General features: G+C 37.8%; 2 protein-coding genes and 1 long non-coding RNA gene across 6 annotated transcripts in view; 1 reads left to right on the top strand and 2 right to left on the bottom strand.

Moving 5' to 3' along the window:
• The window catches only part of LOC122088926, a 1,709-nt gene extending 953 nt beyond the window's left edge, over positions 1-756 (bottom strand). The window contains exon 1 of the long non-coding RNA XR_006143192.1: positions 312-756. This is a non-coding gene — a long non-coding RNA (uncharacterized LOC122088926). The remainder of the gene's footprint in view (positions 1-311) is intronic.
• Positions 757-2,457: 1,701 nt separating this feature from the next.
• LOC122089051 (protein trichome birefringence-like 38) lies at positions 2,458-5,996 on the top strand. Its single transcript, XM_042658467.1, has 5 exons — positions 2,458-3,224; positions 4,540-4,711; positions 4,819-4,994; positions 5,266-5,424; positions 5,553-5,996. Exons 1-5 carry the CDS (start codon positions 2,911-2,913, stop codon positions 5,842-5,844), a joined length of 1,113 nt encoding a protein of 370 aa, XP_042514401.1. The 5' UTR covers positions 2,458-2,910; the 3' UTR covers positions 5,845-5,996.
• A 610-nt stretch (positions 5,997-6,606) lies between these two features.
• LOC122089050 (glutamine--fructose-6-phosphate aminotransferase [isomerizing] 2-like) lies at positions 6,607-27,936 on the bottom strand. Of its 4 annotated transcripts, none has more exons than XM_042658466.1 (11): positions 27,552-27,936; positions 26,900-27,072; positions 20,949-21,060; positions 20,171-20,316; positions 16,985-17,146; positions 11,557-11,917; positions 11,206-11,456; positions 11,008-11,122; positions 10,626-10,881; positions 10,363-10,531; positions 6,607-6,981 (listed from the first exon to the last, which is right to left on the bottom strand). In XM_042658466.1, exons 1-11 carry the CDS (start codon positions 27,796-27,798, stop codon positions 6,898-6,900), a joined length of 2,076 nt encoding a protein of 691 aa, XP_042514400.1. In that variant the 5' UTR covers positions 27,799-27,936; the 3' UTR covers positions 6,607-6,897. The 4 variants fall into 4 exon arrangements, with proteins under 4 accessions (XP_042514400.1, XP_042514398.1, XP_042514399.1 ...); XM_042658464.1 differs by having other exon boundaries at positions 10,363-10,552; XM_042658465.1 differs by having other exon boundaries at positions 20,162-20,316.
• Between the last annotated feature and the right edge of the window lie 45 nt (positions 27,937-27,981).

Raw genomic sequence — 27,981 nt, forward strand, 5'->3', positions numbered from 1 at the left:
GGGGACTCACGATCTCACAGATAGTCCAACACAAACTGCTAAATAAAGAGCTTCAGGAAATATTCTTAAGCTAAATTGTTAATACCCTCTCCCTTCTTTTCAGGCAGTGCCTCAAGCAGATGCAGGTAAATAAATCTATGTGATAAATAGAATTATGAAACTTATTAAAATTGTATTTTTTTCCCATCAAAAACACAGCAAGCAGCTAAAGTTACAAGAAGTAATCAACGTCTTCAAAAAAATTAAAATTTTAACAAGAAACAAGAGTAAGAAGCGAAAGATACAAATTCCTAAAGCAGAAGAACAAGAACCTTTGTTGGGTTCACCGGATGAATGATTTGAGGAAGCCAGCGCCATGGAAAACCAATAGAAGATCCCCAAAAGCAGTCGATATACTCGCCAGTCTCGCAATGAAAACAACACGAAAGAGATCAGCCCAATGCAATCCAAAATTAGAGAAAATGTGCTTTACACCTAGTTGGCAGCTTAAAAAGACAACCCCATATGAAGCAAAGCTTTCTCCCCAGCGAAGAATGTGGATTCACGAACTGAAATCGAGAGCAGGGCGAATTCGCGGATTCTGATTCTAAGCTCGCGACTTCAACCGATTGAAGCAAAAATCCACGAAAAGAAGCAAAGAAAGGGAACAACTCTGCAATTGATGGTGGATTTCTTCTCCAGTCCCCACTCCCCACCACTGAAACAGTGAAACCCCGTCTCTCTCTCTCTCTCTCTCTAGAGTAGTGGAGTCTGGTCAGTTCCAAATGGGAGCTTACAGTCGAGGGAGATTCGATTCCTGGGACCATGATACGACGATACGTATAAAAAATACACAGAGATTTGCCCCACATGGATTGCTAATTTGGGCTAGCTTTTAAAAAGTAGCCGGTTCTGAAATGATGAGTCCATTATCTAGTGAGGTTAAGGATGTAAATTTACTACCCTTATCCCTCTCCACCGTTGGAAACTTGGAGCCCCAGCCTTTGATGAGTTTGATCCTTTTTTCTACTAGAGGGGAATGACAATTGACGTTGCCTCTTCTTCATCCCTCACTCATGTACCTGGAATAGGAACAAGGATGAAGTCTATAATGAGGATGCCCCAGTTGGATATATCACTGTAATTTCACTTGACACTTATAGGGGTAAAGGACCCGTCATTATCTCGACTATCCTATCAAAGGTTTTAGGAAAATTGGAATAGGTGAGCACTCATCTTGAGCTCTTCCACTTGACAATTATAGGGGCAAAGAACCCATCACTATCTTTGCTATACCACGAGAGGCTCTGGGGAAATCGAAATAAGAGAACACCTCATCTTCACTACCCAACATTTACTGTGGAAGATCCTCTCAATGCTCTAACGCCCACCCACATTTGGATATGGACCAAACTATCTTATGACATTCTAAACTCAACTCACGTACTACTTTAAGTGGATGCCCAATCCAACCCTTGAAACATACTACAGCACCAAATCATATTGCTAATATCCTCACTAAATCTATATCTTGGATTACTCAGAACCATGGCCATGAGGCCATAATAGTGGAACTACCAACAACTTTCAATCCGCATGGAGTTGATCCACGCAATCGCATAAAATTAGAAATGGATATGCAACAACTCATCAAGCCTTGAATTAAGGCAATCTCTTACCGAAAAAAAAAAACTACGGCAATCTCACTTCTTTTTTTCCTGATAAGGAAGGCAATCTCTTTTTTTTTTTTTTTTCTTGGTTTGGTAAGGAAGGCAATCTTTTATGAAACCGTTATATATAACCCACCTTGGAAAGTTGGTTCAAATAGTTAAATCAAGTGGTTGAATCATTTTGAATAAGTAGACGAACCACCTCGAGAACATGTCCGGAAAGCTAGGCAACTCAACTCAACTGTTTTCAGTTCCTTCATGAAAGGATCAAAAAGGTTACACATCCATGGGAATTGAGTCTCTGTGTTAGCAATTAGCCATTAAAGATTTTTTTTTTTTTTTTTTTTTTTTTTTGGTAAAGAGCCATTAAAGATTTAGGCTCCGTTTGGTATCGTTCTAAAAAAAACATTTTTGGAGTTTTTTTGTTTTATTGGAACGAAAAAATAGAATCTTCTGTTTGGCGCACTTATGGTCAGTTTCTGTTTTTTTAGAACAAAAAATGAAAAAAAAATTAAAATAAAAAAAAGGAGATTGGACGGAACTCCATTTTGGAGTTCCAGTTTCGTTCCATTTTACAAAAAAAAAAATGGTTCCCGATAAAATTCTGAAATTTTGAAACACCATTTTTTCGTTTAAAAACTGCATTTTGACATAGAAACTGAAATTTTCGTTTTTAAAATAAAACGGCGTTTCTAAAACAGAAACAATAACAAACGGACTCTTAGACCAAAGATTTCGCTCACATTCAATACCTGACCCATATGCTATTCTCTCTCTCTCACTCATTTACTCTGTGGCCAATCCAAAAGAAAGAAGGAAAGATCAACATCTAATAATGGCCCATCTAAGCTCAGAAAGAGGGTCCCCCCACCGCTAAGGTTTGATTACTTTAGAGCAATGGATCTGTCCTTGCCAGTTGCCATTCTTAAGCTTAAGAGAGAGAAAGTGACTACCATGGAATCCTTAATTCCTCCTGTCTAACAGCAGAACAACCATGTTCACAGCTTGATGCAAACTCACTTTCCTTTTTTTCTTTTTTAAATCTTTTTAACAAAGGAAATGTATACAACTATACATTACTACCAAAAAACTGAACAGAAGAAAGATCTAGTTTATTGGGACAAATCCATGTGATGTATAGAATCTCTCTCTCCTTACACGTGTTCCTCTTCTTTCCATATAAATCAACCAGTCCCCCCTATCCCCTCCACTCTGTCTGTCAGTCTCTGTTCTGTTCTTCATCAGAAACTCAAAAACTGAGATGGGTTTTCTAGGAAACCATTGTTCATGTCGTGTTCTTGTGGCAATGTTCATGATCTTCTGTTCATGTCTTCTTGGTCTGGTGATGAGCACGGAGCAATTGCATAGCAAGAAAAGTAGTAGATACGACGGGAGGAAACAGGAGGGAAGCTGTAATCTGTTTGAAGGGAGTTGGGTTATGGACGAATCGTATCCTCTCTATGATTCATCGGCTTGTCCCTTCATTCGCAAGGAATTCGATTGCCAGAAGTATGGTCGCCCTGATCAGCTCTACCTCAAGTATAAATGGCAGCCAAAGGAGTGTGACTTACCAAGGCAAGTCTCTCTCTCTCTCTCTCTCTCTCTCTCTCTCTCTCTCTCTCTCTCTTTTATGGGGTAAAAACTAAAAAGACAGCCTTTTGAATCATGAGAGATCCACTGACATGGGTGCTGGGGCCGGGTCCCTGCCGATCTGGGTTTATTGGCAATCCAGGTGAGTCAATTGGGACCAAGCAAACGTACATGTGAAAGGTGAAGATAAAAAAACCCTCTACCCTAATTAGTAGACCCTAACCGGGAAGAAATGACTGTCTGGTCATGTGGTCCTGCACCAGCGTGAGGGCCTCTCATACTTGAGGGTGTATGTAAAGCATGGATTTAGTTATTGATATTGATATTGGTATTGGTATCAGTCTTGAATGCCAATCTCACATCAGTAGAATACTAATATAGTATCCAATCCCAGATTGATTAGGTATTGGTATTGGTATTGGTATAGGTCTTAGCCAATACCAATACGATCAATCTGATGTTGATTCCTAAATCCATGTTATAGAGGCATCAACATGTCTGGGATTGTTTATTTCACATGTGGTGGTGCGATAAATTCATGCACTCTCTATTTGTGGCACTAGGGATATGTAATTGGAAGACTTTCTTTCACATAATGTTTTAATATTTCCTTTTTCTAGAGGCAAAGAAGCCCAAAAGAAAAGTGAAAACGATCACCCCATGTCCTCATGAAAAGTGAAAATTTTTCCCCTATTAATATTTTTGTATGTATTCTCATTGGCCCTTGTGTTAGCACAAGGGTCACAATCCCTTTGAGGGAACTCTCTCCCTTTTTTTAATACAAAATACTTTAAATTACTGCAAATTGTTTTTTCCTTGTAGAGGGATAATTTGAAAGTTCCAAGTCTTTTGGCCAATGAATAGATAATGAATTTTGTGCATTAGTTACATGTCTTTTTTCTTTTATGAGATTCAAAATGAACATGTTACTAACCTCATGGATTCTGTAAGCCTCACAGTCCAATCAACCCGTGATTGGATGTCCTTTTTTTTTTTTTTTTTTTTTTGGGTAAAGCAATGATTAAATGTTAGATCCATTTTAACATGTTTGGTAGAATGAGTGACCCGTGAGGTTACTAATGCCCGTGACTCAAACCATTACTTCTAGTCTTCTATCACCTTGGTTTTGAGTTGTGAGTCGTGTGACACACCACCCACCGAAGCCCCACAAAAGTTGATGAATACATTGATTAACCTGAGTTTACTCTCATCCTCGAGTTTATTCAAATGGACCAGACCGATCCACTGAGTTTACTTACCGAGTTTTTGAAACAATGTGGTTGAATTTCTAATGAAACAGATTTGATGGTGGGGATTTCCTAAGGAGATTAAAAGGGAAGATGATCATGTTTGTGGGGGACTCTGTGAGTCTCAACCATTGGGAGTCACTGACTTGCCTACTCCACGCTGCTGTGCCCCAAACCAGTATCACCCGTGAGATGGCAGACCCCATCTCCACCTTAACATTCCAGGTCAGTCACTTCAGTCCTATGAGTCTATCCAGTACTTTTAACTGTCCAGATTTTTATTAGGAAACTTGAACAAATTTTAACAGTAGTTAAACAACAATTTTTTGCAGGATTACAATGTATCACTGAAGTTGATGAATTCTCATTACCTAGTAGACATCGAGAACAAACCAATTGGCCGAGTTCTGAAGCTTGATTCGATCAAGAATGGCGAAATATGGAAGGACATGGATGTTTTGGTCTTCAATACTTGGCTATGGTGGTACCGTGCCGGAACTGCGCAACCGTGTGAACAATTAAACACTTAACCAATACTCCTAAGCAAAAGGCGAGTTGAGATCCCTGCACGTACGTTCAGGTGAATGTACACTTTAGATGGAAACATCTATTCCATGTACTGCTATTCAAGAGGCAAAGATAGATATTTATAGAAACAAAAGAGATAGAAGTTCGTACATGAAGTGTATGCTTTGGTGAACATACGTGCAAAGGATCTAAACTCGAGAATTTACTACAAGTGACTAATGAAAGAGTGGAAATCTTTATTTGTGATGCAGATGGGATTATATCCAAGAGGGGAACATGACTTACAAAGACATGGATCGAATGGTTGCCTTCAAGAAAGGGTTGACAACTTGGGCTAACTGGGTCGACTCAGTAGTAGACACGGCCAAGACCAGAGTCTTTTTTCAGGGCATCTCTCCATCACATTACAAGTAAGTACGCAGGCTCAACCGGTTCAATGGTCAAACCACTGAACCACCAACTTTTAGTGTGATGCATTGGTATCATTTTGTGGCTTGTCATCTAAACTAGGTTTCATGTTCTGTTTGCTTGTTATTAGTGGCACGGAATGGTATCAGCCAGGAGTGAAGAACTGTTTGGGGCAAACACAACCTCTCAACGGATCAACATACCCTGGTGGTTCGCCCAAGGCAAGCGCAGTACTGAACCAAGTGTTGAGTGAAATGTCAAATCCGGTCTATTTGCTTAACATAACAACTCTATCACAGCTGAGAAAAGATGGACATCCAAGCAGTTATAATGGCTTTAAGGGCATGGATTGTACTCATTGGTGTCTTGCTGGAGTACCTGATACTTGGAACCAGCTTCTATATGCAGCTCTCATTGCTTAATGGAGAAGGAAATAATGATGGATATACATGATGCCCATGCAGCCTTTCATGATTAGGGTTCCAAGAGCATCTCTGTTGCTTATTTATATATAATCCAATTGTCAAAAAAGATGAGGGTTTTATAGGATGAATAAGATCGATTAATTTGAATAGCTGATACTTATTCATAAAAACAAAATTTCATAATATAATTGGCAAATTTGAATAATGAAATGATACCGGTAACCATTATACAATAAATAATAAATTGTATTATACATAACATAGACTAACTAATGTACAACCAAAGTGACAAATAGTGAAGCATTATGCTCATTCTTGAGGTAAAGCTGCATAGTTCTCCCCCTCCCTCTCCGACCTCGCACGTGCGAGAGCCTCGTGCACTAGGTACACCATTTTATACTTCACAAAGGCATAATGAAGCTATAAGGACCCTTGTTTTAGTTACATAGGCCAAAGTAAAGAAAATTGAACTTTAATTTATTTAAATTTTCCTGCATTCTTATATATCAATTGTCACATATAATGACTATTTCAGTATAGAGACATGAACCCTAGTTATTGATTGATCTCAAAGAAACAATCACATGAAATATACATCCCAAGTCACAATTATTAGATTGTCATGATTCATGTGGGGTGTGATATTGAAAAGCGATTAAAAGCTGGAAAACTCATGGTTTGTTCTAAGTTTCATCGACACAAATTGCAGTAATATCTGTTCAAGCGAAGGATTCCATGGTATTTTCCTAAGATAACATGTGAAAAATATAGTGATAGCATTAAATTTCTCTCCACAACCCCAAAGGAGGTAAAGGTAATACAGCCCTTCATTGAAAATATACACAGATTCTACTACCTAAAATCAAATATCAAACACTAATACCTACAGGATAATGAAAAGAAAGATACAGATGAAAGCTCCCTACTTCTAATGTGAAGGTAGCAGCAGTAGTACTGTGAAGGTGAGATTACAATAGTTGAAAACCCCTAATCATAAATCATAAAATTGAAAGTGAAGAAAGAGAACCAAAGAATAAAGGGTTATCTTCCTCATTGAGTAGTCACACTCTTCGCTAGATTGCGAGGCTGGTCAACATTGTATCCCCGTAAAACAGTGAGATGGTATGCCAACAACTGCCACGAGAACAATTTGGTCAAGACAACATGAACTTGCTCAAATGATGACAGGGAAAAAAAAACACATAGAATGATACTTCCCCCAGAAATGTGTAGACAAAACAAACTCTTTAAAAGAATGACAAACGCATCCTATCTTTATGAACCATGAAAACATTTTTGATTGGACAGTTTGACACGCCCACGCATCAAGGCTTCGCGAAAAACAAGTGATTGGATTAGCCAGTTTCTTTGCTAATTATACTCACTTTTGTTCCAGTATGGGGAATCTATTTAGGTTAAGGACCCCTTTTTGGTTTAGTTCAAAAAAGAATTGGATCTTTCATGATACTTCACACAGAAATGAGTAGACAAAATAAACTTCCTTTAAAAGAATGAACAAGCGCATCTTATCTTTATGAACTACAATTGTGTCTGCACAAGTGGATGAAGGGATGACATTATACCTGATAAAGGTTTTAGGGCCAGAATATTTGAGTTTTAAATAATTAGTCAATATAAATACTCTTTGGTTTCCACAGAACCGCCATCCAAACACAAGTGCTGACAATTTGTAGCTGATCACAAGATCTGCTATGGAATTCAAACCGAAAAATACATTGTTTCATCAATTTAAGGAGGTGAATTAATAACGGAAAAGCAGTTGGGAAGATCCACACATTAAATCAAGAGCGCAGACTATTACCAACCAATCTGACATACTAATATTCACTTCAACAACTTTCCTGAAAAGGAAGGAACAATATTTGTAGGTCCAATTATGGGAAGAGAAAAGGAAACTGATTTTTCACCATGAAACACCGCAAAAATATTGCCAAATCTTAACTTGGCACCTGGCCATAGGACATCATAGGAAGGGCCACATCATTCTGGGCAAGAAGCTGGACAAATTCCCACTACCTCATGAACAGCTTAAAACACTAGCAGATAGATAGATCTGGATCCAATCATTATTTCAACCATCCTCTTATGCAAGCAGTCTTGGCTGTGGTTTTACACACAAAAGGTATCATGGTCCTTTAAATTTCATTTACACTATTGATATTCATTTTTCCCTGCAGTTTAATAAAATGCTCTATGCATCTAGCCTTCAACCGTTGAATAATGGAATTCTCAAAGCACGAATAGAAATAAGCTTTGGAATAGTACTTTCCAGCAGATCTCTCCACATGTGCACCAGAATTAAACTTTCCCATATTCTCCTCCAAAATATCAACAGCATTTCATTACCTTTTCCCAACTTTTCTTATGAACTTACAGAAGACATACATTTTCTGCATCCTCTTTTTCTAGGAAGTGATAATAGGGTAGGTTGTACCATGGACCCAAGCCTGAACCCCAATTAATATGCGATTTGTGATAAGTAAACCCAAAACCAACTCATTTTTAATCGCTGGGTTGAGGATGGACCTGCCTAAGATTTTTGTTTTATTAAACCAACTATAACTCGGTCAATCAGATTAGTTTGGGTAGATAATTGGCCAGGTAAAAACCAATGAAAGGCTTTATGAATACTTCCACCATATTAAATGGACACAATTTCAGGCAGGTAAGAACAGGTCCAGGGCAGATTGAGTATGGGTGCAAAACCTGCCAGATCTGGAGGCTGTACCAAAACCCTACCTGTATTATAATCAGGATGAACTGGTGACACGAGTACAACCTGATTATTTAGCAGATAATGTTTGGACAAGTTAGGCTGGTTGAGTTCAGAATCGCCAGTTGCCACCCTCTGCCTGTAGTAATCTCAAGGGAGTACAAATTACCTTGCATTGTGGGAATTTATATTTATTGTGTTAATGGAGCAATGACGACTTCATCAACATTGAATGCTACCATTACGTGCTTGACTTGGTTAGTTATATAGGAATCCTAATGTGTGGGTAATATGAGGTGTAAGGCAGTTATAATTGGTTAGAGGCTGTAAGTAAATGGAGTCAGTTAGTGTATGTGGAAGTAGTGCCATGTAAGGGCAGTAGGTGTAGTTTTTTATTGGAGTCAGTTATTTCAACTACTCTGTAATTCTTTTAAATTAATAGCATTTGAATGAAGACAAGGACTTGGATAATATTGGTTCTTATAATTTCTCTACTTGGGAAGGAGGTCATGGCTTCCTCCATAAATCCAAGAGGTGGGCTATCTGCTAATTAGCCAGAACCTATCAATTTCTCTATTTTATCTCTTCTATATCCACTCCAATTTCCTATCTTTCCTTATTTCCCCTCTCTCTTTTACCATGCAAATATCATCTGGTATTAAAGCCAGCATGGATCAGCAAGTTAAGAAGCTAGAAAATAATGTGGGTTCTCTCATCATCAGGCAACACCAAATCATGGAGAGGATCAACGAGCTATCAAGAAAATCAGTCCTCCTTTGGCCCAAACCTAGGGAGAAGAAGGGGATAAGTTTATGGTTACACTCCCAATACATAATGTATGGTCCAGGAACATCAAGAGGATCCAGCATAACAAATCACAACAATCAATTCACACCAAAGTTTGATGTTCTTCACTTCAATGGCAACGCATGCTCAAACATATTCCTTGGTAAGAGCTATCATCCGAAGCTGTTTGATTTTGTCGGGTTCTTGCCAAAGCTTGTGAAATTCAACTTCCCTATAATCAATGGCGAACAAAATTCCACCAAGATTTGGGATCCGGGAGGGATTATTTAAAATTTTATTTCTACCTTATCTCTCTTGAGGACAAGGGCAATTTTAAGAGGAGTAGAATGCTACATGCTTGACTTGATTGGTTACATAGAAATCCTAATGTGTGAGTAATATGAGGTGTAAGGGAGTTATAATTAGTTAGAGGTTGTAAGTAAATGGAGTCATGTTAGTGTACGTGGAGGTAGTGCCATGTAAGGGTAATGGGTGTAGTTTTTTATTAGAGTCGGTTATTTCAACTATTTTGTAATTCTTTAAAGGGAGAGAATTCCATAAAAGGAAGTATAGCATCAACACCAAGGTGTGGGCCATTTTGACACTAGAAGAAGCATCAACAAGGGTGTGATTTCCACTTTTCATAAGGGGTGGGGCTGTCATTTTGCTTTCCGCTGTCTAAGCATAGAGGCAATGCTGCCTTTTACGCTTCTTTTTCCCTTCTTTAAACAAGTAGCATTTGAATGAAGAAGGGGACTTGGATAATATCAATTCCTACAATTTCTCTATTTGAGAAGTAAGTCATGACTTCCTCCATAAAGCCAAGAGGTGGGTAAGTGGGTTACCTCCTAATTAGCCAAAACCTATCAATTACCCTATTTTATCTCTTCTATATCCACTCCTATTTCCTCTTTCCTCTGCCGTGCACATATCAACTGGCTACTAATATCTGCATGTATGTATGAAGGCATAATGAAAAATCTGAGGAGAAATACCTGCAACGGGACAATGTTGATTACAGGTTGAAGACAATCCTCAACCTGAGGAACTTCGATTACACGACAGGATCCGCCAGGACACACCAATGATTCCTCTCCTTTCGAACACATCACTATCAGACGTCCTTTGCGAGCATGAAGCTGCTGGATTACTGACTGCTGCTTGCTGTCAGGAATACCGAAATGTCTTTTAATTAAAGATCAGAGAAAATCTCAAGTATATAATGTTGACTTCACTTACTAGTTAATACAGAACATACCTGAAGCAAGCATCATGGGTTGCAATAACAACAATAGGAAGATTTTCATCCACTAAGGCTAACGGACCATGTTTCATTTCACCTGCAATTATGCCTTCACTATGCATCAGTGCGACCTCTTTCACTTTCAGTGCACCCTCTAGAGCTGTTGCATAGTTGTAACCTCTTCCAAATACAAGAAGCGACTGCTCAGCTATTAACAATTTTGCCAGATCCTTTATTTCCTCATCAAGCTTTAGAACCTCTCTGACTTTATCTGCATAACAAAACCATGAGATGGAAAGACTACTACTGCATAAGAAGTACAACTTTTTCTTGTCACAAACAGGAAATTCCAGGTTTTTCCTGTAAAATACAAGAAAATGAGTCACAAGAAACATACTTGGCAGGTCAACCAGACCATCTACAATAGCTTCTCTTCTTGCTTGATTAGAGATTGTATCACCTCCAATTGCTAAAGCCAACATGGCCATCACTACAATCTGACTAGTGTATGCCTGAGGGAAAATAGCACAAAGCAAATCATAAAATTAAAAACTCCAGAAAATCAAATCAATGATCATAAGAAAGCAATTTTTACCTTGGTACTAGCCACACCAATCTCACATCCAGCATTTATATGAACACCACAATGTGTATTCCTCGAAATTGCACTACCAACAGTATTTATTATACCAACACATAGTGCTCCGTTTTCTCGAGCATAATGCAATGCATGTAAGGTGTCTGCAGTTTCACCGGATTGACTAACAAATACAGCTGTATCTTCTCTGTATATGGGACCCTGTCTGTCCAACAAATCACTAGCGACTTCCATAGTTACAGGCACACCTTTGATTTCCAGAAAAAATATTTAACCGGTAAGAAATTTTATATGCATCCTCAATGAAATTTAAAATTCTTGCTGAAACTTACTACTATTCATGCTCACCAGAAAGCTCTTCCAAAATTGGTCTTGCAGCTAGGGCAGCATTATAGCTTGTACCACAACCAATGAAAACAATCCGCCTGCTCCTCCTAATTGTCTTCAGGTGATCTTTGAGACCACCCAAAAGAACACTCTTGGCTTTGCAGGAACCTTCGCGTATAAGTCGTCCCCTCATTGTGGTTCTTAAAGACTCTGGTTGTTCATGAATTTCTTTCTGCATGTAATGCTCAAAATTTCCTTTGTTTATTTGTGCAACCTCCATGTCAAGAACAGATAATGCACGTTGTACAGATGCTGGTCTAGTGAGGCTGCCACTATGTTTATCTTTTCCATGATCAAACCTGAGGATTGTCACACCTCCATCCTGGAATCATCAGTATCAGAAGGAAGTTCTAAAATTTATGCTCTCATATTCCAACTAATATTAGCAAATAGAAGTGACTAGTCAAGAAATTGATTTTCATGCAGTATGTAATGCAGGAGTAGATTACAAGTAACTAACTACACAGTTTATAACCCCAAACAATACAAATAGGAGTATGAAACAAAGAAATAATACCATCAAATAAATCCCCAAGGATACAATACCCATATAGGAGCAAAACCAACCCAAAACCTAACCTGATAGGAGAGAGAAAGACCTGTTATAGAGCTGGAGAGAGAGGTGCGGCCAAGGTTGTAGGAGTCCGATTGAATTGCACTCTTGGGCGTAGATAGTCCCTAAGGAGGGTACAAAAACCCCCAAAGTTGAGAGGATTCTGATGGCTGGTTGTGAAGTTACAAGCTATCTTGATTTTCTGACCTATGAGAGAAAACTGAGAAGAACCTTCAAGAACAACAGCTGAATGCTTCCAACAGTGACTAGGTAAGGATCGTGGGACCCTTATGAGGCTTGGAATACCCTGACTGAAGACTTGGATGAACAGAGTACAGAAGAGAGAAAGAGAGGAGATCGATCTCTCTCCTATTCCCACTAGGATTGCTGATCGGTTCTGATTTCTGGAGACGTTTATCAAAATCAAAACTATACCTCTTGAATGTTACAGCAAATAAAATAAAAAAAAGAAGAATAAAACAAATGGGGGGTTGAGAAGGGTGAAAGAGTATAAAGGAAGTGGTTATCTCAGCCTGGGCTTCTCACCCACAGCTATCTCGGCTGCTCTAAGCATTTAGTTACAAACTTTCTTTTATTCAAATCTGTCCAATAATGGTACATATGCCTCTCTAGTTATAGAGGGGAAGTTTACAATCATACTAATACTAGGAGCTAGTTTCCCAATAGGACTAGACACTCCTACTACAATTAGGAATTCAAAATAGGACTAAGACTTGACTTTATGACTCCCACATGGAGCAGGACTAACTAACTAATAGTCCATATAGGACTTTACAATCAACTAATGGCCTAATGGGCCTTTATTGAATTAAATAGCAACTAATTAAACTAATGAATAAGATCCCGTTTTCCTACCTTCTACCCATATTTTAGGCCTATTAAAGTGACCCATTTCAAAGAAAACCCATGGGATCAAAGGCCCAACACATACATAACACAACCCAAGACTTATTTGCAATAAAATAAGCCCAAGTGATTTATCTACATCAACTCGCCCTCTCTTAGAAAAAATTCGTCCTCGAATTTTGTAAAGTCTGAGGGTGATTATATCATAGTGCACGTCCCTCTTCAAGCCGTAGAAAAATTCAAGTAGCCCTTTGATAATAAAGATGTAGTCTAGAATTTGAGGAGCTCGATCTTCAAGATACTTTAATGGGATGATAAACTCCACATGCTCAACTTCAACATCTTTGGATGTATCCATAGGGTCATCTACATATACACCTTTGATCTCTTCTAACTTCAATGCAACATAAATCTCTTTTGGTTCATCTACCTGGTGGTTCCTAATCGGTTCCATTGATGGTTCAAACACTTCATTCTTGAACTCCTTAGGATCTTCCTCTTGGTTGTTCACAATCATCACAATTGTTGTAGTGTCAAGTTCCCTAGTCTCAACCTCATTGTCCATTGTGGCAACCTTGTTACTTTCGACTTCTCCCACATGAGTCTCGTTGATGGGAACATCAATGACTAGTTCTTCCTCAACAATAGGAATGGCTGGAAAATTTTTAACACTAACCTCAACTTTTGACTCTAGTTCACTGGTTAGAGGTGTCTTCTCTTGTTGCTCCTTCGCAATAGAGGCTGATGATTCCTTCATGCTATTGTCAAGTGTTGGTGGCTTTTGGACATCTGGTGGAAGGAAGTACATGTCGATCACGCTCAGATAGGTACATGCCTACCAACTCATACTGCATCTCGTCCCACGTTCTAGGTTTACATTCTTGAGCTTGAAGTTGCCTTTCAAGAACTCTCCATTGCATTCGAACACAATCATTCATCTGGGAACACGCATATTGGCGTTTTTGTCTCTATTAAGTTGTAGTTGTCAAAGTACATGTCCAACTCACGCATCCATTCAAGGAATTCCCCATAAAAATAACGTGGCTAATCATTAGATTGGGCAGCAGTAGATATATTATGATGGGAATCCTGTTGAGGGAAGAGCCTTCTTTGAAAATATACAGGGAAGTATTGTGTCACTAACTGGTACTTCATCTCTTACCAAGTCCTAGGCTCATGTCCTCGAATTCGGAGTCGCTTTTCATGGACTCTCCACCAATCTCTAGCATGACCAATCAACCGGAAACAAACAACTTGAAGCTTTTGTGTCTTTGTCAAGTTATAGTAGTCAAAATATTCCTCCAGAGAATCTAACCAATTAAGGGTGTCGAACATATCCTTTTGTCCAGCAACGTAACAAACTGACGGAACTATCTTCGGTTAGGCTCTGATAGATTGTTTAAAGCTTTATTCAACTGTAACTCTGATACTACTTAATGCAGGAGTAAATTACAAGTAACTAACTCTGCAGTTTATAACCCCAAACAATACAAATAGGAGTATGAAACAAAGAAATAATACCATCAAATAAATCCCCAAGGATACAGTATCCATATAAGAGCAAAACCACCCCAAAACCTAACCCGATAAGAGAGAGAAAGACCTGTTATAGAGCTGGAGAGAGAGAGGTGCGGCCAGGGCCGTAGGAGTCCGATTGAGTTGCACTCTTGGGCTTAGATAGTCCCAAAGTTGAGAGGATTCTGACGGCCGGTTGTGAAGTTACAAGCTGTCTTGATTTTCTGACCTAGGAGAAAAAACTGAGAAGAACCTTCAAGAACAACAGCTGAATGCTTCCAACAGTGACTACGTAAGGATCGTGGGACCCTTATGAGACCTGGAATACCCTGTTTGAAGATCTGGCTGAACAGAGTACAAAAGAGAGAAAGAGAGGAGATCGATCTCTCTCCTATTCCCACTAGGATTGCTGATCGGTTTTGATTTCTTGAGACGTTTATCAAAATCTGAACTATACCTCTTGAATGTTACAGCAAATAAAATAAAAAAAGAAGAATAAAACAAATGGGGGGGTTAGAAGGGTGAAAGAGAATAAAGAAGTGGCTATCTCAGCTTGGGCTTCTCACACACAGCTATCTTAGCTGCTCTAAGCATTTAGTTGCAAACTTTCTTTCATAAATGTAAACTTTCTTTTATTCAAATCTGTCCAATAATGGTACATATGCCTCTCTATTTATAGAGGGGAAGTGTACAATCATACTAATACTAGGAGCTACTTTCCCAATAGAACTAGACACTCCTACTACAACTAGGAGCTAGTTTCCCAATAGGACTAGACACTCCTACTACAACTAGGAATTCAAAATAGGACTAGGACTTGACTTTATGACCTACACATGGAGTAGGACTAACTAACTAATAGTCCATATAGGACTTTACAACCAACTAATGGCCTAATGGGCCTTTATTGAATTAAATAGCAACTAATTAAACCAATGAATAAAATCCCTTTTTCCTACCTTCTACCATTTTTTAGGTCTATTAAAGTGGTTCATTTTAAAGAAAACCTATGGGATCAAAGGCCCAACACATACATAACACAACCCAAGGTTTATTTGTAATAAAATAAGCCCAAGTGACTTATCTACATCAGTATGGTAATCCTAACAGCGCATAGGAACAGTAACACAATTTGCAGAATCACGGCAGTTCAATGGTCATAGAAGACATGTTTAGCAACATAAAAATGTGTGCGAGAAAAAGGATCTTATTATAAGTTAACATCACAAATATTCCAAAGAAAATATTAAAAAGTATTGAATATACCTATCTTCATCCCTGATAAAAAAAAATTGCAAACATATAACATATTACGTGCTTAGTATGCGTTTTGTAAAGGGAAAAAGCACTTCACAACCTGCCATGTGGTGGGGCCATGGGTTGGGTCCATAATAAAGGACCTCCCACCTAGATATCAGTAAAATTTCACCCAATATGAGCAGAACTGTCTGGAAATCAAAAAGACACCCTTTTATACTTTTATATTCACTTATCTCTAGTGACAATTTCATAATTTCATGAAATTTTGGACTAACTATTCCTTCCCCATCTTGGATAAAATTTACAAGTGAGGTGGGTTTAGGGTCATCGGAAGAACCATCCACCAAATGGTGTAAGTAAAGGATGAAAATTTATTGATAGGAGTTTCTTTTCTAAAATTGTCTTAGGGAATATGGATATTATTTTCTCTTCCTCCTCCATATCAAGAACCGGGAAGCTGCATAATGAGTTCCTACTTGAAATTCAGCTACAGATGGATCAGTCAAGATCTGTTTTATCTCTTCTTAGTAAAAGATCAGCCACCTTTTTCTTTTGTTGGAGAATCTGTGAGGAAAGAAGCAAATGCATACTTGACAATATATCAAGGCCACTTTTGAAAATATGCCCAGATTCCCGTCCCTTCTTTTGGTTTTGGCAAGTGGAGGAGGAGTTCAAGGGCATTGCAAGAAAGCATGCATCCGAATGAGCTCTATCAATTGGTATGTGAATTTTCATCTGTGACAACATAGGAACTTGTAATGATCCGTGCAGCATAGATGAAAGGAAGAACAAGAAGAAGCAGCAGCAGAAGATAAGAGAAGAAAAGGCCACCTATACGGCTAGACTAGACTAGTCTAACCATTAGGGCAACATGTTCACTTATAATATAAACTTCGCATAATTGTAAGGACAATAGCCCGAATGGCAACCAAGGACAACACTTTTGAAGAATTACAAATAACCCTCTGACTGAAAAAGTGTCATTACAAAACATCCCACTACCATATTACATCATGAACACCATTAAAGTCCCAGTTGAATAACTTTAGACAGATGGGAAAAAATCAAGTTTGACAACAAATATGACTAAAATATAACTGCAGGATATCCATTTTAGACAGAAGTAATGTTACTCTACCAGGTCAATGAGAACAGAAAGAAAAAAAGTTGCAAAGATTCTAAGAGAAAGAGCACCTTGATATGCACAACTTCACCATCCTCAATCACCAAAACTTTTTTTGTGTGCTCAACGACAGCATTGGCATCACTAGAAAAGAAAAGCTCCTTTGGCTCATTGGCATTTGGAAGGAACTTAGGATCATAAAGTGGTTCATTGTTCAAATGCTCATTTAGTTCCTGGAATAACAATATACATCAACTAAAGTTATCTGGGTAAAATGACATTAAATAATGGACAGAACACCAAAAAATTTCACAATCTTTGCTTGAGAAATCAATTTCTACAAATAAAGGTCTGATACGAGCCCTAGTAAAAACCCAATTCTTACACACCCAGCTATTATTTGCCACATGCACAAGATTAGCATTCTGAGAATTGGATAGGAAAACTCCTCTGATAGGCCACATGCTAAATTTGGTGGCCCATCTCAACCAAATGATACATCATGTATGGGATATTCCCCTTCTTGTTTGAACAGACCTTGCTGTTCAAACAATTTCACAAAGAAGTGATTTTTTCAAAATTGGAAACCACTATAGCAACAAATGGAAAAATTAGATGGGTCACAGTATCCAACCTACCCTAAGATGAGGGGAATGAGCCTCACTGTAATTACAAAGGCAGGGAAAGAAATCATTGTCATTTGATCCAATCAAAAGCACAGCAGTAATATACAAAGAAAGGGAAGGAGAAATAGGGAGACGACATAGTGAAGTAAAGAAAGGGAGAGCCTGAAGCTTCAGAACAAAACCTGAAATCATTAATGTTTTTCAATAAATTAAGAAAGTTTTAGGACACAGGTGAGCTTGGACAAATGGCAAATACAGGGTTATCCCGACCCTAGCAAAACTTAGGGCCACTTAGGCCCAACCTAACCTGGCCCAATCAGGGTTAATTAGGGTTGGTTGGGTTGGCATGAGACGGACATGGTTGGGTTGTGTTGGGCTTGGGTTGAGTTTTAGGGACCTGGGGTTGGGCTGGGGTTTTAAGAATTCTGGCCCTGTTTCCCCCCTATTAAAAAAAGGAATGTGCCAATGTGGCTATAAGGAGTACCAATTCTAAGCAACGAGGAGAAGAGCTAAGACAATCGAGAAACATGGATTGAGAGCGAACAGCATCAGGTGGGGGAGGAAGGTATGGGTTACACAAGTCAAGGATGTAAACAAGTAGTCGAAAAACCAGATTCGATTTGAATCCCTATTCGTTTAAGGGTATCCGTATCCAGTAAAGGGATATTCGGATTCGATCCGTTTACGTCTCTAGGATTATCCAAACTGAGACATAACTCATTTGCATTCCAAAACTAGTCATGAAAAGGAGACGCTCTTGATATAAGAGGAGCCATACGAGGTGGTAAACATGGTTTTAAAATGAGTGATAACTGATAAGAGACGGAATCAATCAGTACTGATTTTGATCCATGATCGTAATGGGTCTAAAAAAGCCCTAAATATGCCTTTAGATATGCTATAACCAATGATTACAGTGTTTATAATTAAGAATCTGCCGTAACGAAGCGTCAGAAATCATTATCAATGACAACTAATTCCAATCCAAATCATGCGATTCACCGATCCAATTTCAAATCTTGGTAACAAAACCAATCTGTTTGGGAAAGGCAAAACTAATATTTGATTACAAATGTAATTTGTTATGAATTGGGGATGTGTTTGAAATTTAAAAACAAATTGGAGTTAATTTCTAAATAAAATATTCACATCGAATAAAAACAAATAATTAAAAAATCATGTCGCTAATGTGTAAATTAATAAGTATCTTCTTCAACATGATTCTGCATCTAGTTTCATCGAACAATCTCTGGGAAAATTGATTGTAAAAGTCACCTTAGTTTAATGGACGAAAAGGAAAAACTGAAAATATTCACATAAAGACAATACAATGAGATGAACTTTACATAAAGAGATCATTTAACAATTACGGAATATTAAGATCTGTTGAGACAAGATACTTTGAACAATTTTATTGTAGTTGCAAGACAGAGAAGGAGGTGGGACCATAGTGGCAGGGGTTTAAAGAGTCAGGGAAGGGATGGAAGAGAGAACAGGTGCTTGTGATCAGTTGAAGTTGCGAGGGAGGAGGTGGGACCATAGTAGCAGGGTATTGAGGAGTCAGGAAGGGATGGGAGAGAGAGCAGGTGCTTGTGATCAGTTGTAGGGAGATGGGGCAGGAAGAGGGAACAGGCGCTGGAGATAAAAAGTAAGTGACCAAGACTTCATCTACTCTTTTCATGACATATATTTACCTTAATGCCCATAAAATATAAACTTCTAATAAATTTTCATCCCATCCATTAAAAGTGAAATGACAATTTAATCCTTAGTTGCAAGAATAACGATTGTCTATTGATGGACATAAAAGAGAGGTTACAACTTATGTTGTAGTTGTAACCTGCTCGGTTACAAACAGATTAACTTTAACTTAAATATCTAAAGATTATATAAAGCTCCTAGTGCACAGCCCCTATTTAAGCTCCTATATGGGCCTAATACTGAACCTAAACTACTGTTATTTAGACTGGATCTAGAGCTGATTATTTTGGGGGCCGGGTTTCCATCCAGGGTCACGTTTATCCAGCCAATCTAAAGTCGCTGCATCAATAATTCAGTTACAGTTCCCTCCAAATCATACGTTTGTTAGCATCTTAAGCATAGAAGGTTCTTCCTGAAATGATCATGGAGGCTGGTGAAGAACATCAATCACATTAAGTACTCCTCAAATGATCATGGTAGTTGGTAAACCTCATCAATCACATAAGTACAAAAGAGCTTATTATAGGAACGGTTTCAAGCAGGTTTGGACTGGCTGAATATGAATATAATAGTGGGTCTTCCAATCCATTCATGCATTGGAAATAGTGTGAGTTCCAGGATAAATTAATAAAAAGACAAGTAGACAAAATTCTGAAATAAGCATGAAATTAATTAAGGTGGAAAAGAATAAATCTTCAAAAAACAGCATGCATGATATTCTGCATGATTTGAAGTTTGAACATGCCTAGCTAAATTGAATGTCACAGGTCAAAAGCAACACAGGGGTAGTGAAAATATATTATGTCTAGATGCCTAGAACTATGATACTTTAGCTTATGACTCTTATGACAGGCATATCAAATGAAGATCGAAAAGTTGTTAAAGAAGCTTAATATTTGCCAGATCAAGATAGATACAGACATCACTTACTCTGACACCCAGGATCAATGGACTGCCACGTTTGCAAGCAATCAACTCATTTGGGTAATGCCGACTTTTGAAAATAAGTGCATATGCTCCTTCTAGATGCCTCATGACTTCAATAACAACTTGAGTAAATGTTACACTCTGATCACCTGCAGGATAACCACTTGAAAGGTAAAAACAAAGGTAGGCATATTTCCGACATATCTATACAGCTGTGTGTGTTTATAAGCATAGACATAACATTTGGTTCATGATATACATAACAACTTATTTATGACAGTGAAATCTGCCATGACTTGCCAGATCAGCCAACATGAGTGGGTCCATGTGATAGAGGACCTGACACTCATATTATCAGTTAAGTTACAGCCCTAAACATCCAGGGAAGTCCTTTAAAACTTAAAAGTTAACAGTGGGCCAAAGTTAACAAAATCGCAGAAATGCCATTAAGACTGGATTATAGTGAAATGGCACTCCAGCAACTTTATGAAACTGTGTAGTGTGAATTGACTCTAGTAATTTTCAGTGACTGTTCCATGAAGTTTGACCAGTAATAATGGTGTGAATTCCTCTATCGAATTCTGCCATGTGTCAAGAAAATATGGCCTATGACACAAGAATATCAAATATCATTAACAAGTCATTACATTTTTAATATGCCATATCATATATTCATACACAGGGAAACAATGCAACTACTCCAACTACATACTTAAAAGGATTCATATTCTCACAAAGTTGAATCGAAAAACAAAAACACAAGAAGATAATTTCTCAGTACCTCCCTCTTCATTTGCCTTGTCAAAGACAAATTTTGCAAGCTTGGGAATGACTTCCGTGTCTGTTTCAGACTCAAATGTAAAGCCATGCCGAACTAGCGTTTCTTTTAGGACCTGATAAATTCACAATAAGCAAACATCAACTTCAGCTAATGCATCAAATTTATTGTTTTTTCAAGGTTGAAATATAGAGAAACTAAAAATGAATGTCTCTGTGTGTTTGTGAGTTTGTTTGCATGCTAACAGTGGGACTAATAATTAGAGAAAGGATTTTGATTAGAAGACATGAAGTTGGATGACTTTATGGAGTATACGATTAAAGACTCTGTTACCCTACTACAAGTAATGATGTAAGGCTAGATAGGAACTACCCAACCCCAGTTAGGATCTCACAAGATCAAATCTGAAATCAGAGTTCGAACAAAAGTCCAAATCTGGCTGAAATAGGAGGAAGCCTGAGGTTGGCTGTAGGAGTCTCTGATGGAGCTCAAAGTTTGACCGAATACTCCTCTTGAGGTGCTAAACAAATCCTCAAAAGATGAGACAATTCCGATGGTGGAATTGAGAGTTATGTCGTCCACATGAATTAGGAAACTTTTGACCACTCTTCAGAAACTAGGATTCCTGGCATCGGATGATCCTCAAAATTGGAATGAAGGTCCCTTGTAAACTGTCTAGGTATCCTTCAGAAGATAAGCTTGAACTGCTGGCTGGTTTGGGAGATCTGGACTTCGATCCAAGTTTCCAAAACCCTGACAATGGCTGCAATCGATTCTGATCTCCTTGGCTGTGCTTGAGCCTTGAACTGATCTGTAGGCCGAACTTCAGATCTTCAAATAACTCTCATAACACTCTCTCACAAAGGCTAAACAGAAAATAAGAAAGAAGAAAAGAGAAATCAATCGAGGGTTGAGAAGGAGGAAGAAGAAGGTTAGGTTTTGGGCATCTCACCCCTCAAGTTTAGGCATCTCACCTAGGGCCTCTCACCCAACTGCATCCCATTGTTGCCATAGCAAAATGGCATAGCCATCTCTAGATCATTCTTCATTAACTTGTTGAATTGATTACAATGGTCTCACTTATATCGACTGGGCACAGCCTTACAATTTAGAAACAAGCCTAAAATAGAAACTAACTGATTTTAGCAATTAAATACTAACTTGCTCACTAAGAAACTAACATAAGATCATAAATGACTCTTCTAGAATACTAAACTGACTTTGGCTACTTGTTAACATAAAAAGGAAACAAAAAAGGGACCAAATTACTGTTCACGTGCATCGTTCATGTGAACAGTAAGTTCTGTTTTGAGTTGGCTTGATGAGCCAACATTGGGGCTGGCTAGTCTGATTTGATGGAACCAGCAATCCCCTTCTTTTGCAGGCTTGATCTATATGAGGTAAACCAAAATATATTCCACGCAATAGATTTTTACAAACTAATTATATAAGCAAGAGTCAACCCCCACCCCTTTAAATACAGTTCAAGAAAAACTTGGCAGAGCTTGTAGTGTGAAATGAGAAGGTTCCTTCTCTTGCTCAAATGTAAGAACGCTATCAACTTAGCCATTCGATTCGTTTCACGTGTTTTCCCATTTAAGTTGTGAAGACAAAATCAAAGACATGACTGGAGGACACAAGACAAAAAAGATTCGACTGAGCTTGAGAAGCTGGAGAGGCAAAGAGAAGAATTAGAGAGGAAACTCAAAACTTTGAAGAGAAAGATTTGCATGAATAAAGAACTGTTACAGTTTAAAGAGCAAATGAAGCTCGCACTGCACCAATGTGTTGATAAATGAACAAAAGGCAGAAGCCAAAGAGGACAAAAATCCTGAACTTGTGATCGCTCGCAATCTGGAGATGAGGCAGAAGTACATTTTTATTGAGAACAGTACTTCTCAAACATTCACATAGAAACAAGCAGCATACCAGATCAGTTGGTTAAAATACTACTGAGTCGCACCTCAAAAGACTCAAAAACAACGCTTCTTCAGTAAAATGTAGTGCAATACCAAGTCCGCTAGGTGATGGTCCGTGTTAACTAGATTTGACGAATTTAGAGAACTTCATACAGGGAATTATCCAGACATCTAATGGGTTAACTTTTGCATAAAAAATATCTTCTAACTCTACTACATACATTATAACATATAAGTCCAAGGAAACAATTTAGTTTCCTAGAACTTTGGATCTGAAATTAACTAAACAAAAATGAAGATGCTAAAATTGGTTGATAATGATTCAAAACTAATAATTTTAGGATTCGAAAACGCTTACAATTTCATATCTCTAAAAAGGGGACACAGTACTCATGTGAGAAGATATAAAGGAAAAGAACTAAAGAAAACCTTATCAAACAAGAATAACAGCTCACTGTTAAAGAATGTTGAACAATATAAACTCAATTTATTCATCAATGAGGGCTCCGTTATTAAGGAAGGTTATAGTGAGGATTTGGAAAACCCGAGATTATTTTTAATGAAACACAGGAGTAAGAGTGGCAAGACTTTGACTGACCTGTCCAACCTTGTTAAAACCCATAGCTGTCAAGGTGTCACCTAGGTGTCCAGGCTCTTTCTTGGGTCCAAGGCGACAACACGCCTTGTTGACACAACACAAGTTTACATTGATTTATGTTTATTGCTTTGTCTTTTTTAAGAATATGCTTATATTATGTTCTATAATGTGTGTTATGTTTGTCTTGAATTATTGAACCATTTCGAAAATTGACCCGCTCCGACATATTTTGATGGAGACCTGAATGGGATTTTTTTTTCTAAGGTCTGTGATGATAGCAGAGGGGATGGGCCGATAGGCACGAAGCCCAGGATTGATCTCATATGGGGGTGTGGGGGTGGGGGGGCGTAGCCCCCAAGCGGTACAGTACCAGCCGTGACCCATTGGATGAATCTGACTTGAAAGAATATATATATATATATGTACTATTGTCTAGTTGAGAAAGCAAGTGAGATTTGGGGATTTTCGAGTTAAGGTTTCTGGGTGGGTTTTCCACTGTAAATTTGGGTGTTCTTGAGAGATCTCTTTAATCTTTCTTCCATCATATAGTGAATAATCTTCTTCGCCTGAGGACGTAAAGCATCGCATTGGTGTGTGAACCTCATTATATTTTTGTGTAATCTTGTTTGAATCTGTTCATTTTCTTTGTATTTGTTAGTGTTTGCTGTAACACTTTGTTTATTATATATAGATTCCTCGAATTAGGTCATTACAAGCATAATAATATCATATTGCATTGACACGTCCTGTATGTTTCATATAAACATAATTTTATAAAGTTATCATGTTATATTACACAAAGTCATATATTCCATGACTAGGGTGCCTGGTCGCGTTGACTACTATGTTAAAACCATCTCCAACAAGAGCACTTGTACGAGAGTCAGGTTTGGACAAAGAACAATTTTCTGAATTATGGTCTCAACTATAATCCAAGTTGGATCATGTTTGGACAACTTCAACCACTTTCTTCAATATTTGAGATACTTCATTGAAGGTGATTAGTGTGCTGTCCTATGTGGCTTTATTGTTTCCTAACCCAGCTAATCTTTTATCTCCATCTATCCATCAACTAAAATAACTTGTTAGTCCCACTACCTCTTTGGGTAAAGAATCAGTTTTTTTTTTTTTCCTTAACCATTTAACTATAATTTCTCCTAGTTTTGCCACATCCATCTCAACATCCTCATCTCCACTACACTAAGTTATTGCATGACGCTTCTTGACTACCCAACATTTTGCACCTTACATCATAGCCAATCGTATGACTGTCCCATAAAATTTTCTCTTGAAGTTTTAAAGGAATACTGATGGAGGGCCTCTAGAGAAGAAGGGTAAGATCAGGGTAGTAGGGGGAAGAATGGAATCAAACAAAGCACAAATCCAACTAATTCTCGTTCAAAAAATCAAATCACTTTATTGTGTCTAACAATTACAGCCAAGATATAGGGAAAATAAAGACATAAATTTGGAACCAACAAAAACACAAAACTAGCCTAAACTAAGAAGCAAAACATAAAAGGAAACAAGCTCTAGACCGACTCTAGCTCCTACGTTCAAGTCTGAAAAATAAAAGATAAACTACTAATTTATTTCCAAGTTCCAACCCTTGTTGGACCAAAACCTTGGGCTGGACCGGTTCTTCTTGGCTCTTGACTTCCAAAGCCAGTCATGCTAGTCCAACCAGGTAAGTGTAGCCAAGTCTGCATTAAATATGTTGATCACACCACACTCCAGATACACCTCTCCACTTCATCCATCATATTTTAATTATCTGTGAAACATCAATCTTTATATCATCTTCTTTATTTATGATTGAAACCAAATACCTAAATTAATCATTTTGTGGAATCTCCCTATTATCAAAATTTACCACCTAATTATCCATCCTGGTGTAGCAAAAGTTACACACCATATACTCCATCTTCGTCTACTTATCTTTAAGCTTTTTTTATTCCAAAGTTGATCTCCTAACTCCAAATTGGTGTTAATCACTGTTTTTGTCTCATCCACCAAAACAATATCATCAGCAAAAGCATATACTAAGGAACTAAGGAACCTTATTTTAAATGTCTCTAGTTAAATCATCTATGATTGCTCAAACAAATAAGGGCTTAAATTTGATCCTTGATGTAACCCAATTGTAATTGAGAATTCACTACCTTAACCCTCCATAGTTCTTCTACGCTAATCACCACAATATCATACAAATCTTTAATTATGTCCACATATCTACTTGAAACACTTTTCTTCTCTATAATTGCTAGATCAACTCTTTAGGAACTCTGTCATAAGATTTTTATAGGCCAATAAATGCTATATAGAGATCCTTCTTGCAATCTCTAAATCTTTCCATAAGTCTCCCAAGTAGGTAAATAGTTTTTGTCATGGATCTTCTTGGCATAAAACCAAAATTGATTCTTTGTAACTAGTTTCTTGTCTCAAGTGGGTTTAAATAAACCTCTCCCATAGTATTATAGTATGTTTCATTAGTTTTATGCCCCTAAAGTTATTGCAAGCCTTGTTTCAAGAGACTAAAAAGAGAAGGCCGCATAGAAGATGTTCTATGCCTATGTAAATACATTAAAAATATATGTTATGATGACTTAAATAAAGTTCCATATCAAAACAGGATCCCTATGGCCAACTCCATTCCATTGAAATTGGGCTTAGTTGAGTGGTGTTGAGTATTATACGTTACTATTAATCAATTTACAAGAACATCGACTACTGCTATACTGAATCAAATGCCAAGCAAACTGACTCTTTTAATTGCAATCATTTTGAATGCAACATTAAAGGATATATGCCTGTTAGTGCATATTTCCAAGTGCTACATGTTGTGCAGGCCATAGGAATCTATAAAGACTCAGAAATACATGATGAAGGTAAGTTAAATAATATCTTTGTGAAAACCACCCATAAAAGTTATTGACATCCAGTCATTCCATAAATCAAGATTATAGTGTGCACCATCCTTCACCTCCTAAGCAGTTTATGCCCTGAAAACCATATATATATATATATATATATATACCTACAAAAGTATTAAACTTGAAAGTATCATCTTTGTTCACAGGCTAAGAGACAAAAGTCTTACAAAGAAATAAAGGTCAGAAAGGATAAATAAAACATGTGAAGCATGATATACTCCCAACTTTCCCAGATTATTTAGTCATACTACCAATAATAAAAGTATAATCGAGCCTTGGGAGTACCAGTTAGAAACTCCAATAATTCATATGAGAGTTTTAAAGGTTGAAGTAAAAAATGTAAGATTTTAGATGCATCCTCATATTTTTATTTTTTTTTTAACCACTAATATTACTATAAAATATAACCAAGAATACAACTAACGAGAGGGATGAAAGATGAGATGCATTTACAAGGCAGTTCTGGAACAAGAGGAAAGGGAACAACAGACAGAATCAGTCTACCTCGTAGTTGGTAACAACACCATTATGAACAACCAAGAATTCGTTTCCAGGGCCGGAAGATTGAGGATGACTGTTCCTCGGCGCTGGCTCACCATGAGTTGCCCAGCGGGTGTGTGCAATTCCAGCATGAATAGGAAACAACTCCTCCAAATTCAAATCCGTAGCAGAAACCTCTGTAAGCATAAACGTTTATTTTATTTCCGCTGCATTATCATCAACCTAAACTCCACGGCTGAACTCTCAGTCAATTCAAAACATTAATGATGCAACCACGTTTGACCAAAGTCAACTAAGTATACACCAAGAAACTCCAACACTGGTTGAGGAGAGGGTATATCCCCAGAAACGAAAAAGCTCTAAAAACCAGAAAATTCAGCATTACCCAAGTAAGGGAAAAATAAAAAGAATCAAGTAAAGTCATAGGCTGGAAACATCAAATTTATAAAAACACAAGATTAGAAAACTATGATCTAATCAGAAATTCCTCTCTGAAACGACTAACAGAAGAGAAACCAAACTCCATTAAACAACAAAAGTTGGCGACATACGATCCGCAAAAACAAATCAGAAACCTAACAACAGAAAAATAATAACAAACAAGAATAAACCAAGAGAAACCAGACTCCACCCAAGTGTAGTCAAAAGTGGTTACCTTCGTAAACAGATTTAACGAGTTTCTCAATGTTGCCCTCTTGACGGAAAACAAGAGGTCGCAGGGAGTTAGAATGAATTATGGATTGATCCACGGAAATCGAAGCGAGATCTGAGGAATCGATACAAACCCCAGAAGAATCATAGCCTCTGTACTCCAAACGCCTCAACCCATTGAAAAGAACCTCCAGAATGTATCTTCTCTCTCTGTGCACATTGAAATTCAAATACGCGAAGATCCCACACATTTTCTGTTTCTTTTGTTCACCCTATGCTCACTTTCACAATTGTGAGAGCAACAGAAGAAGCGATCGGAGAATGGGGAAGTTTGGGGGAAGAGAAAGAGAGGGTGAGTAGTCGTCTGGAGGGAGCCGGTTTCTTTTTCAGTTTTCTGTTCGTTTCTCGGATTTGGAGCTTTTAAATAGGGGAAA

Source organism: Macadamia integrifolia, chromosome 9 (assembly GCF_013358625.1).
Source record: "Macadamia integrifolia cultivar HAES 741 chromosome 9, SCU_Mint_v3, whole genome shotgun sequence".
In the NCBI taxonomy this organism is placed as follows: Eukaryota; Viridiplantae; Streptophyta; class Magnoliopsida; order Proteales; family Proteaceae; genus Macadamia; species Macadamia integrifolia.

Coding starts and splice junctions, on each gene's coding strand:
- LOC122089051 (XM_042658467.1), top strand. CDS start 2,911: ATGGGTTTTCTAGGAAACCATTGTTCATGTCGTGTTCTTGTGGCAATG. Junction 3,225..4,539: donor AAGGAGTGTGACTTACCAAG/GCAAGTCTCTCT, acceptor CTAATGAAACAG/ATTTGATGGTGGGGATTTCC. Junction 4,995..5,265: donor CGTGCCGGAACTGCGCAACC/GTGTGAACAATT, acceptor TTTGTGATGCAG/ATGGGATTATATCCAAGAGG.
- LOC122089050 (XM_042658463.1), bottom strand. CDS start 27,798: ATGTGTGGGATCTTCGCGTATTTGAATTTCAATGTGCACAGAGAGAGA. Junction 20,317..20,948: donor CAAGGCAAATGAAGAGGGAG/GTACTGAGAAAT, acceptor GTTATCCTGCAG/GTGATCAGAGTGTAACATTT. Junction 10,553..10,625: donor ACCCATGATGCTTGCTTCAG/GTATGTTCTGTA, acceptor TTTAATTAAAAG/ACATTTCGGTATTCCTGACA.